Raw genomic sequence first — 13,489 nt, forward strand, 5'->3', positions numbered from 1 at the left:
AGGGTAATATTCGCAGGACAGTAAACGAGCCATTCTTTTTATCAGCGTGGACAAGTGTTCTGGAAAGTGGTGAGCAAGCACACACACTTATTGAAGAAAGAACTTGATTGGGTCGTTGTTTTTATATCCTGTACCTCTTTTCAAACATTTTCCTTTCTCAAGTAATGGTGCCAAATAGTATTACAAGTGCAACTACATGGCATATCTGTGGGAATCCCTGAACTAATAGAAATCCAACTTCTGTCCCTTTTTTTTTTAAGGTCCCTACAGTTACAGTAACATCAATATCCATATTAAATGTTCATTTTAGTTGGCTGCTGGTCATACCCTTGTTTTCTCATGCTTTTCCTCCGTTTTATGGAGTTCTTGGAGAGCTCCATATCCCTTTAATAAGATACACATGACTGGGTGTGCTGTAAAAACACATGACCCATGCTATATTTATTTGCTGATCGGTTTCAAATGCTACGCCCCCCTTCGCGGCCTGGGAGGTGCTGTCACCAAGACTTTCTATCACACTGTAAAGGATGATTCAGTCTCAAATGGTTTTCCACAGCTTACCCATGTAATCATTTTGAGGGGAAGGGCAAAAATATACAGTACATCACAAAAATCCAAAGTTAGTACACTGAAGCCAAAAAAAAAACTCCTTTCAGACGTTTTGAATTATGGATTCCAGACAACAGAATAAGTGCTGGCACAGTGTTGTGAGAAATGAGCGGCAGCATTGTGCACAGAGGTCCGGCAAGAAGTTAAAGCAGATGATATCAGACGCTGGGTGAGCTGAAATAAAATTCAGCATTCTTGTTTTCTCGTAGGAATGTCCTGGCCATTTCCGGTGTGCGTTTTCATTTTGAGCGACCTTTTTTTAGCAAGTTCACCAATTAAAGAGCCCCGGGTTTAACAAGTTCGGGCCGTAACCGTTTTTATTTTTACATCCTCACAGTGGTGGAAGCGAAGTAACTTGTCATACGAAGTCTTTTTGTACCTACAAAACGCACGCCATCCATCCAACACAAGCTCGCCTCCCGAAATCCCATCATTTTTTCCTTGTTTAGAAGAATAAAAATGGCCATTAGCTGGCGGAACACGTGTGGTCCCTCATGTAAGGTGAAACATTAGACTGCGTTAACCTTCAGCTAACGTAGGTCTCATCCTCACTTCCTTGACTTGTCGAGCGCTAAAGAAATAAAGACAACACATAAGTGCCTACTTTTCAGTCAGGAACCGTGAATACGGCCATCATTTCCCCTGTAAAAATAGCCCCCCGGGAAGTATGATTTCTTATCGTTATGGACCAGTTTGGCAGGGTTAGGCAACACATTGCAAATCTGCAAGAGGGAAGTGACCGAGGCCACCAGGCAGGTAGTTAAGGGTCTGTGGGTGTCAAATAAATGTGGTTTCCTTTACCGGTCCCACAGGAGCAAAGCCCAGTGTCTAAAAAAAACGAACAATTGCTGTGAAGGAAGCAGACAGAATATAGCGATTTCAAAGTCTGATGAAATGCGATCGGATTATCATAAATTAGGCAGTGGAAAATGCAGTGGTCATCTGAAATAAACAAGGAGCTCAAATGAAATTTTAATTGAATTTGTCCTTGGAGGGGTTTCTGGAGCACGATGTAACTAAACCACTTGAGTACTTATGCATTTCATTATTATAAATGCGGTAGACAGTAAAGAGGTTGCTGTATCAATTTCTGGTCGCAGTGCCTTTTAACAAATTTGAAAGATATTCAAAACTATTACCCAAAATTGAATATTTGTGAAGCACAACAGTAGTTATCTTTAGGTTATTTCATGCCAAGAGTTCCTGTTTGTTTTAATTGAAGCTTTTTTTAGGGTGTAAAATTTGTTGAAAACCCGCCTGAGCTACAGTATGAGGTTCTTATCATTACCGTAAGGTGTAGCTGTTAAATAATGGAAAATGCCTGTTCTTTTTTTAAATTGGTTAATTTGATTCCCGGTTCCATGAGCCACTACCTGTTCCAAGCTGAAAGACATGTAAGATTGAACTGAGGTTTTAGAATTCAGGCCATGAATCTTCCTTGTGTTTGGACAGAGACTGTACTTGAATCTCATTCGTGGGGAAACCGAGGTAGTTAACTGCCGACTTGATGCCTTTGTTTAAAACTGCCACAATAGAGTCGTCGGTCAAGGCTGAATGCTGTCATTGTAATGCGCAAGATCAGATCCTGGATTCCAGGCCAATGTGTGACCCAAGCAAGTATCTCTCCCAGGGCTGTAAAGGCCTGTCCTAGACGGAGGTTGGTGTTTGAATGTTCTTCTGATTCTAGCATTAACTACGAGCAATTTAAGGACATGAGGTTTGATTATTTGGACATTATTATGTGGCTCATTTGGTTGCTAGTAGCTTTCTTAAGGAATGCCAAGCAATCTGCTCAAACAGCATGGCTGAGGGATTTGTTCCAGACCACCCAACCCTTTGTGCCGAGAAAAACTGCAGCAGTTTGATCTGTCTTGTTGCAGTTCATTCATATTTTGGGGTCCAGTGTAGGGCCTCCATCTCACCGATGAGGAGCTCAAGCTTTGCTCTCCAGAACCCAAATGGCCAGTGATATTGCAACACACTTTGACCCCGGATTTCCCCCAGCAGTGTTTAAATCTTCTGTATGTGTCAGTGTATACATGTTTGTTCGTGTGTGGTATAGACGAAGTCACAAAATTGTATCATGTTGTTGCCAGTGTGATTGAATTTTTAAATGCTAGAAGACATGATAACGGAGTTAGCCGAGGTGAAACTTTTGAACTGGATCATTAGTAGAATTTTCGTGGTTCAGAGCAGCACAGTGGCACAGTGGTAGTCTTGGGGGTCTAGGGTTCAATTCCAGACCTGAGGTGCTGTCTGTGTGCAGTACGTATGATCTCCCCAGGTTCCTGTGGGTTTCTTCTGGGTGCTGTGGTTTCCTCCCACAGCCCATAAATATATTATTTGATTAATTGGCTTCTGGGCACGTTGGGCCCAGTGTGTCTGTCAGTGTTGGTGTCTGTTTGTGCCCTGTGGTGGACTGGTGTCCTGTCCAGTGTGTGGTATCCCATTGCTTGCTGAGATAAGCTCAGGCTCCCCTTTGACACTGAATTGGATGAAGTGGTTAGAAAACTGATTGGATGGCCAGCAATTCAGTCTTTTTGGTGAAGGTTATCGGGTACTGATCGTACCAAAGCTCTGGTCTGAGAAAAGCATTTACAGTTCATCTCCTTGTGATCCCTTCAGTCATGTCTGTCCACTTGTCTTTCCGGGTCTTGAAGTTGGTAGGGGGCATAGTCTTTTAATGTGTGTAGAGAAACATTTCCCTTTGGTCCCATGTTGTTGATGGACTCTGATTTCCCTGACATGCTCATATATTTTTTTAAATTTTCCTTATTTAACTGGCAATTAAGAGGATTAGTGAGTGGAACGAGAAATGGCTTGACTTCTCTGTAGCTACCACTCTAAATCACATCTAAACGAAACAGCCGTTAATCCAACACTGAAAAGCTACAGTGAAATTACAGTTATTTTATTTTTTTTTAATTGGCAAAGAATGCGAATAATCATAATTGTTTGACAAAAACAGCTCTGTTTGGTGTCGTGTTTTCAAAGCCTACAAGCTGCTTCTCGGAAAACAAAGCCTCCGTTGTCTGAAGAGCCTTGTATCGTTTAGCCCCCGGCTCTGAAGACCACAGGTTTTAATAAAGAGTATTGTTTCTGAAAGCCACGGGTGTCTTGATATTTTGAAAGAGTGGAAATAGCCTGTTTTTTTCTGTCCTGGCCACCAAAGGAGCTGTTATCTTGGGTAGCGCGACAGAGTTTCTGGCTCTTTCTATGCGGTATAGGCTACTTCATAGCCACCCATTCTGATGAATACATTTCTTTGCAAGTTAAGTATAGTTGAAAAAAGTGGCAAAACAGCTGTCTAAACATAATATTTGGCTGCAAAGGGCAGATATAACTCTTTCTAATGAATGCTGAGTATTAGCTGAATGGTCATGCACAATCATTTTAACTCCACCCCCCCACACACACACCTTTTTATTGTTTCCTAAAGTTTTCTGATCCTCTGCAGCATAGCAAGTTGAGCGTGAGTATTATAGCTGTGAGCATAACCCTGGAGAATATGGTTCAGGAACATCTGTAGTGAATTGCATTTAATCTCTTTAAGTATGAGAGGCCTACCTCCCTGGCTGTGAGGTCTGTTGTGAGTTTATTTGCGCTGTGTGCTGAGGGCGATGTTATTGCAGGGGAAGGTGTGTCTGGTGATAATACTGTGGTATTCCCCATAGCCTTGTAGTCGGAGCAGCAGCTCTTTCAAAACAGCTTTATCATGGGCTATAGAAAAATGCTGATACCTTCCTTTCAGTGTTAATTTTTTTAAAGCTTGCATTTGTGAATTTGAACAAGAACTTGGAATGTGGCTTTTGCTCATTTCTAGTTATAAACCCAGTATGTTTCACAGTATGTTTTACAGAAGCGTAACGATTTTACTATAGCAAATGTAAAATGACTGCCTGTTCTTGGGCTAGGAATTTGATTGGTGACAGGGTAAAGTTTTGATTTAATCCTTGCTGGTCATAACATTACATTATATACATTACAGGTACTGTATATGAATGCTACTGTGCTAAATTCTTAACCTTAGCTATAATCACAATTTACTCATTTACTCATACTTATGTTTTCTACTAATATATCAACACTATTGTATCCTAGCTTGGGTGAGGTGAGAAACCTTTTTTTTTTAATTCTCTTACATCAGAATCTTTAAACTATACATGAGCAGTAAATATCAGGTGTTAGAAGCCCCTCTGTTACATTGTTACCAATCAAACAGTGATGTGAAAAAGTATTATTGGTTTTACATATTAAGACATATTTGACATTCGCCTCGTCCTCACAAAGTCGAAACGGTAGATAAATCCAACCTCCGGTGACAGATGCACCCTTACTGCTTCCGTATCGGTGCAGAAGGCAATTCTGCAAGGCAGAAGTAGTTGTGGTTATGGGTTTCTGAACTGTACCTCTGAGCAAGGTGTCTGAGCCAGATTGCTCCAGGAAATTGCTACCTAAAGCAGCAAGTAAATTTGGAGCAGCCCTTTACAGCTTCGATAGCAATTGGAGGTGTCTGAAGTCTCTCCAGTATTTTGTTGGGCGGTACGGTCAGTACGTAAAGAGAAGTAATTGAAAGCATAGTTGGCTGATTTTAGATATGTGATCTGAATATTGAATATTCAAAATAGCACGTTTCGATGTAACGTATATACTTCTTGACATTAGTCCATTTTTATCCAGTTTTTAATTTCACTTTTAGATCCTTCATGCTGATCCTCCAGACAGTCCCGTGTGATTTTTTTTGATTTTGTATCACCTTTACACCTGACCACCTATGTTTTGAAGGGACCTATGCTTTCACACTTTTCGTTCATGATGAGTGAAAAGTGTGTGGAGTAGAACATTCTCTACACTGCAAAATACATCTGTATTCCTCCATTGTCATTCAGCCTTTTTGGCAACATGCTTTTCGGAGGGGGAATATACAGAAAATATTCCCGAGAATCTCAAAACAACAAAAGCCTGTGAATAAGGAATCATTGCTTCCCAAGACATTGGGGCACTAATCCAAGAATTATCCCACCTTCTGCTGCTACACTGTGTAGTTGGACACATGTGAATTGTTACAGTATTGTGAACAGCCCACTACTCGGCAGTGAGCAGCCCAGCAAGGCAAAGCTCTGGAGCCAGAGCCTGGAGATGGAAAAGCACACCCGGTCACAGAGACAGCTTGGCCCTCAAGCCCCTGAGGGGCCAAGCGGGTTAGAAGTCAGCATTTTGGATCAATTCAAAGGCTCACTGCAAACCAGTGTAGCGTTGCGGGGATGGCTGTAATTTAATCACCATTTTGGCCAGCTCCCAAGGGAGGGGTTTTTGAACCGCAAATAAAATGACTTAAAACTGGTGTGCTTGTGACACCGGCCACAGACGGTCAGTGCCTGCTGAGTATTTGGGGAAACCGGGAGGAATAAAGAATGGAAAAAAACACAACTTACGTTCCTCCAGGAGTAAATGGCCAGTTACCCACACTTTCACTTATCGTTCTGTTCCTGTTAGGTCTTCCTGATATTTTGTTTCCCCACTTGGGGATTTCTAGTTTCTGGGGGTGCCCCAGTGGCTCCAGCTTTAAGGGGGCTCCCCTGAGGGCAGGCTGAGCTCTGTGATTGGGTGACTCAGGCTTGAGTGGGCTTTCAATAGCATGCAAAGTGTCCAACGCGCGGTTCGCCAAGGGTATGGTTGGGATTAGTCGACCAGGGTGCTAGCTAGCTCCCATCACCCTGGTGGACCTGGTGGTTTCCTGTATGCTGGCAGGCCCCCATGGTGCTGTGGGTGGCTGAGCCTCCAGCTCGGAGCTGTGCTGCCTGTGACGTGTTATTAAAGTCGAGAGGCTCCGAGGCGGGAAGAGCTCGCCTGCTCTTCCTCCAGTTCAAGGTGGCAGCCATTGTAGCCATGTGCTAAGGTGTGTGATTTCTGTAGCTGGTCCATAGTGGCTCATCAGGCCAGAGCTGAGCCTGGTTTGCATGGCGCTGAGCAAATGAGAGAGAGCACACAGGCGTCCCACCCTGGACGGGACACTGGCCCATCGTAGGCATTGCCTCCATCAAGGCTGGTCAGCCCCACTTACACAGCTGGGGAGACTGGGACAAGTGGGGTACAGTGCTTTGCTCAAGGGTATAACAGCAGCAGAGACTTGAACCCACAACCCATCAGTTATGAGACCAAAGATTTATTCTCTCTGCTGTGTTGTCTCGTCAGATGGGAATGTAACACGAGCTATTTGGAGATTAAAATATTTAAAAAAAAAGAAAAATTAGGAGTGGCCATTTTTTTTTTCGGCTCAGTTAAGCTCTCCAGACCTGAAAAAAGAAACCACGATTCAATCAATGTCTGTATCCTTTTCAGAAGGACAGACAAAATAGAGCTTGAATGGCAGTTACAGTGTACATACGGCTCTCTTAAAATCGCCACTCAGGTCAGAGGTCACGGTTGAGTAGCCCAAGCTGGATCTCGAAGCTGACCCTATCCTTTATTTGACCTCATTACTCCAGTCTGTTGCTTTTGATTTTAGACTCTAAACTTTCCACTCCAGCTGCGTGTTTTGTATTGTCGAGTGCAAGTGTTGTTTCAGCAATAAAGGAAAAGAGGAGAAACAAATTGGGTGTAAACTGATAACGGTTTTTAATCACAGGGGTCGAGGGAGGCAGCATTTTTACACAGAACAACTCTTGCAAAATCTGTACTGTGAGGGACAGTGGACTTTAAAATGCCAGCTGTTCAAATAAGAATTTTTATGCATAAATTCCCATATAGAGACCTAAAACCTATTATTCTTTGTTTTTGCTGCACTTAATACTTCCCCGGCAAAGAATAAATGTATTGGGCTGTGTCCAATATGATGTTGGTATCTCACCGCTAAAAGACAACTTTCTGCCATTTGGATAATTGATAAAGTGCTAAAATATCAATTTCCTTGTGAGTGTTTGTAAAGAAAATCTGATCTGGTTGCCTCTACCCTTTTGAATTTTCATGTTCAATGGCAATGACAAGTTTACATAGACACCTAAATCATTTTTTATAAGTAGTGTCTTCAGGCTCAGTGTTTTCCATCTTATGATTAAAGCTTGGCATAAAGTTTTTGTATTTGTGTTACATTTCTAGACGTCTTTTGAGACGCTTGTTCACTATTAATGATAATGAAAGGGCTTCTTTACATTGGAATTTTCATTCAGAAAGAATCCCAAAGCACTCAGTACATAGGTGGAGACCCACCTCATCCCCCGCTGAAATGCTCTACCCAACTGAGTCATTCTCCAGCAGCCCCGCTACAGAGCAATTCATAATCATAATTTAACCCTGACTGCACAAGAATATCTTAATTCTGATTTTAAGTAAAGATAAAGATGGTCGAATTAAGCCTTGACGCTGGGTATAGGCAGATTAGGTGGCATTCAAAGGAGAAGCTTCTAAATCATGTAATCAGTTGTAGATACAAGCTGCACAAACAAAACTTTACAGAAATTGAAAATGGAAGTGGTAGTACTAAGCAGATACACTGCTCCTCTTAAGAACATAGAAACTTGTTCCATATTTTCATGAGCCAAGACGTGAACTTTTAACAACCTGCTGGAGAATGAGTTGCAGTGTTCAGTGTTGTTCTGATCCATACAGTAAAAAGAAGAGGCCCTTTACATTTACCTTGGGTGAGTGACTGTAAATCATATCTGTCTTTGGTAAACACAGACTCGGCTATCCTGGCTTTTAAAATACAATTTATAGACCGTGAATGTCTGTAAATAAGCCGGAATGGCATTTTAATGAAGAGTGAAAACCTGGCAGTGGTTTTTATTTTAAATATAATAAAATTGTCAAGCAAGTCGTACAAATGATCTGTTTTTTTCTTTGTCTCCATCTTCGTTTCAAATGGCGTTTTGGGGGTGGGGTTGACATTTTGACAACTTGTGTCATGACGTGGTTTAATTTCACTCTCTGGATTCCTCCAGTTTGTCGGGGGGAAAACCCGACAAAATTAGAGAAAAAACAAACATCTCGATATTAGTGGTCCTCTGGGAAAAGTGTGCTGTTATTAAAAGAGCATAAATCAACTCCCCTATTTAAAGTACAGCATTTGTGGTATTTGTTTATAGTTTCTGAATGTCAGTTGGTTTCATCTGTTGTGGACCTTTTGGGAACTGTTTTGAGTCATTACAAAGGTAAAACAGTGGTTGTGCTTTCCGTAGTAGAATTATTAAATCCCCAGGAGCTTCATAATTAGGCTCTTTGATATGTATGTTACTGCAGTGGGCAGCGTTTTATTTTTGTCCTCTGTGTAGGTGTTAATGCTTTATAAAATCTGTACCTTCACACTGGGTAAATGCCTCCTTGTCTCTATTGCCTTTTGCTGACATTCACCTCTCTGTCATTAAATATGCAGTTTCAGCTCTTGGAAGTCTGACATGCGCATTGACATAGCATGTTACTGGCAATCCAGAACAATGCTTTTGATGCTTCAACAAAAGTTAATACTCTAGGAGCTATAAGAGACTTCTTATCTTCTTGAGGGAAACCAGGATATCTGCTTTAACAACATGGCTAGGTTGGTTTATTCTATGCTCCCAGAACCCTTTGTGTAAAGAGTTATGGTCTCTACTGTTACTATGTGAGGTATTACCTTAGTGAAGCCATAGAGGCCAATCTAAATATGCATCTTTTTTTAATTTTCCTTCCTGGCTCCATAGTTCTAAGGACTGCAGTTATGTCTGTACAAAACCATTCTCCTTAGGTATGAAGTCATTTAATTTGCACAAAACCATACTCCGTATGGTCTCAGTATGATCATTCTGTTAAAATCACACTGCTTCTGTCACTTTCTTACTATTTTTTTTATTCTTAGGTGTTATTACCTGGGTATGCCAATCACTTAGTAGTCGTCTTCTCTGCTTTTTGAATTCAGCAGCTCAAACTTGGAGACGGCCTCATTTTGTCCCTTCACCACCTGGAAATCTCCTGGTGTTGAGATGTGCTGAGGGGTCACAGCCACTACCTTGACTCTCTTATGTCTCCCTTTGTGTTTCAGAAGGGCGAGCAGGACTGGGCCATTCCGGCTTTGGAGTCGAAGGAGCAGCTGATGTTCGAGATCCCGCTGAACGACTCGGGCTCGGCAGGCCTGGGGGTCAGCCTGAAAGGAAACAAGTCCCGCGAGACTGGGGCCGACCTCGGCATCTTCATCAAATCCATCATCCATGGCGGGGCAGCTTTCAAGGTACTGCGTGGGGAGGAGGGAGCTGGCGTCAAGGGAGACTCCAAACACAGTGGCAGTCAAAGTCGCAACAGCTGCCCTGTATTATTTAAGATCCCCCTTTTTCTTTGACCTCCTGCCCTTCGGCCCAGAATTCTTGACCTTGTCAGATAATGACCAAAGGTTTTCAGCAGCCCTCGGTCTGGGACAGAGCTTTGCTCTTGACATCTGCAACACAACACACTGAGTGGGCATCAATCCAGACAGCGCTGCTCTTGACTGTTCAAACCGTATAAAGGGGATGATAGTACAAATGGTGTAGTGTAAAAACTACCCTCTGTCAAGAGGGGCAGAGCCCTTCAAAAAGTAAGAATGATACTATGCAGCGCAAAAAGAAAGACCTACATGCACGGGTGACCGATAAGGGCAGCTGCCTCACTGTTCTTGGGTTCTGGGTTCAATTCTGGACTCTGGTGCTTTCTGTGTGGACTTTGCATGGTCCTCCTATGTCTGCATGAGTTTCCCCAAGTGCTCCTGTTTCCTCTCACCTCCCAGAGACACGTTGGCTGGGTTAATCGGTGGCTCTAAATTGTCTGCACATGCACTTCTGTCCTTCGATAGACTGGCGGCCTGCCTAGTGTGTAGCCCTGTCTTTAGCCCTTTCCAGATAGGATCCCAGCTGCTGTATCCCAGGAAGAAGTGGCTGTCTGATAATGGATGAATGGTTAATGGTTTTCTTTTTCTCCGTCACCAGACACTTCTCACAACTACAATACTTCTTAGCCTGACAGTATACTGGGGGTTAATGAAGAGCATTTGTTCTTCTTGAAACCTTTTAACAGATTGAAGCTGAAAGAAGTCCCTATAAAAACACTGCATACATAACTCACAATGCCATGTGAATGAATGTCTATTCGGCTGTGAGATGCGTGGCTCGTGCGCTTCCCGGTTTTGTACCAAGGAATAAAAAAGTAAAGAAAAAAAAACGTTTTTTTTTACACCAAACTTGTATGAGCTTCTAAAGTTGTTCAGAATTGAACTTTGTTTGCATGCTCTGCTTCACCTTGCTGTGAGGATCATTGTTTTGTAGGGTTTTAAGTAATTTATACTGCAATCCTTATGAATAATCTAAAAACCAGCACCTGGGGACCCACACATCTGCTGGTGTTACACTTCATTTTTAAGAGTTTGCATCCAAGTTGCTAAGGTGTTTGGTGGATAATACTTCAATATTCTCTTTATGGCACAATCCACAAAAAATAATACTTTCTATAGCTCTAAAGTGTGATGGTCTCCCACAATATACAGTCGATTCCTTGGGTTTAAATGCTCAAACACAGAAAGGGTTCAGGTCAGCACTAGACAGTTAGGCGGTGATCTCAGGCGTGGAACGAAAAAGAAGACGTACACCAGAGAAAAATAAGAAAATCTCCACCGATTTTTTTGTTAGAAAAACATCTGCTTTCCTCTCCTTGGCCTTTTTAATGAACCAGTTTTAAAGCCTCATATTGATTTTCTCATGATGACACTTCAGTATAGCAGCTAAAACTAATTGAAGTGTGCCTCACCTTTCCAAGCACTCTGGATTCCTCATCAAGGATGTGAACGATAATTGAAAAATTAAAGACCCCGCTAATTAGCTAGAACCTATTCCAGCAGGTGGGCACACCCCCATTGGCGCGTTAGCTGGCCCGTGCCGCAGAAATACTTCACATGCCCCGGCGCTTGAAATTGTGTTTTAAAACAATGTGGTTAACCCAAAATCTGCAAAGCATGACTGGCATGTTCTCTTCTGCTAGCTTTAAAGACAACCTTTTTTTTTTCCCCCTCTGGCTGGAGGTGACAGAGACCAATCTGAAAAAAGAAATCATACATTTATTTAATGGTAGGCTCAGGATCCTGTTTGCTCTTCAGTCTCTACAAGCAATTCCCAGTTGTGTGTTAAAAGCCTGAAACATTAATAAATTCCACATTTTGACATATTGGCTGCTGAGTCAGCCTCTCTGCGTAATTAATAATGTACGGCAGCCTAGTTACAGTTTGTTGCTATACATGAAATGTGGATCATATTTCATTTTCTGTGTAAATACCTGTGTGCACCAATTTCTATTCAACATGTTGCCCTCTTGTTTTACAAGAACTACTAGGTTAGCCTAGGCTTGGTGAAAAATAGAAATGATCACACCTATAATAAACAGCTTCCAAAGGTATATACTGACTGTATACTGCAGTCAAATATGGAATACCCTAAGCTTCAGATTAGTATGAAACAGCATCTTTTCCTTACTGAGATTTTTCACTGCATACATTGTAGCTTGTTTTGTAATTACTCTTCTTGAAATCCTAGCTTCTCAACACAGTGATGGAAAAATGGTTCACTTTAAACTTCCTAAGACCCACATTCCCCTTTCTTATTTCGTAGAATAGAAGGTCCAGCATCCTTACCTGTAACCTGTGTTCTGTTATTGTGATGTTTTGAGTTTCAAGATTATAAAACCATGTCTGCATTAAATTGGCTATACTCTGTATTTGTTTTTTTGATGTAACCAGGCCCTCAGCGGGGGGACTCATACAATACAACTTTCTCTTATGTTGCCTCTGCCTTGTCTTGACGGAGACCAAGAGTTTTATTCTACATAATTTACTGAAAATAGGATTTGCTGACCTTGAGTGTCGGTGCTCTTTTCACCTAGTGGAGCAAGTTTCCACTTGAATTTTATTCCTTTTGTTCTGCGCATAATTCAACACATCAGCACCCAGATCACGTTTTACAGAAGTTTTTGGAGAAAAAGAGGAGCTGCCTTCATTCACCTTCTGGTACCAGAGCCTGGTCTCTTGGGTCTCTCTGCGGAGGCTGTTGTGGTCATTGTGCGTCTCTGTGGTGGCCATTGGGGTCACACCATTCAAGAGGGTCCTCCTTGACATTTAAGCAGGAGTGTTTGTGTTTTGGAAAAACACCCTCATTATCAGGAGTGTTTGTGTCTTTTTTTTATGAGCAAGATACTTGCAAGACACTCAGTTGGGCTGTAATCTCACACTACTGCTTTGCTGATGTGTACAGTTCAAACTGGTTAGAGACAAAATTGTGCAGTTTGGAATGAGGGATCCTTCACAGCAACCCCTAGAAAACGACAAGAGAGCTGACATGCTTCCTCAAGCACATTGAACTCAGAATAAGCATGGGTAATGAACACCTCCTTCCCAGCATTCCTTTAGCCTCTATCCACTCCATCTTTGCTCTCACAGAAGCTTCTTGAATCATTCCGTCTATTGGGGGCCAGAGGGAGTCTGATAGCCTTGACCTCATGGCTAAGAAGCTGTTCTCCGAGCTGAACGAGGTTAAAGCCGAATTTGTATCCCGGATTGCTTGCTCCCTGAGCTCCCACAGTGCAACTGAAGTAGTGCAAAATTATCAAACTTATTTGGAAGTTCTAGAAAGGCAAAGATGAATGGATCGCTTTTTTTTTCCCCTTTTCCCTTTGAGTGTCTTACTGGGGCTGAAAGGGAGATCAGTGTGAGAAATGACCCTACGTAGAAGCAGTGCCTTTTGTGTTATGTAGATAATCACATATTACACAGAATTCCTCATTCTTTCAACTTGGTAACTGTCAGCACCTTCACAGAAGATCTCAGATGCCAGTTAGGAACATAAAGAGTCTCTGCTATGGCTTTATCTGTGTTAGTCCCAGCAGAATTTCTGATCCC

General features: G+C 42.1%; 1 protein-coding gene across 3 annotated transcripts in view; it reads left to right on the forward strand.

The window, feature by feature from the left end:
• Positions 1-13,489, forward strand: part of pard3ba (par-3 family cell polarity regulator beta a) — a 315,539-nt gene that overhangs the window by 135,594 nt on the left and 166,456 nt on the right. For 2 of the 3 annotated variants that reach the window (XM_088930125.1, XM_088930127.1), the window contains exon 11: positions 9,623-9,808. In XM_088930125.1, the coding sequence (XP_088786251.1) occupies positions 9,623-9,808 (186 nt within the window). The remainder of the gene's footprint in view (positions 1-9,622; positions 9,809-13,489) is intronic. The other variant, XM_088930126.1, reaches the window with a different exon arrangement.

The sequence above is a fragment of the Atractosteus spatula genome, chromosome 13 (assembly GCF_055471065.1).
Source record: "Atractosteus spatula isolate fAtrSpa1 chromosome 13, fAtrSpa1.hap1, whole genome shotgun sequence".
Taxonomy (NCBI): Eukaryota; Metazoa; Chordata; class Actinopteri; order Semionotiformes; family Lepisosteidae; genus Atractosteus; species Atractosteus spatula.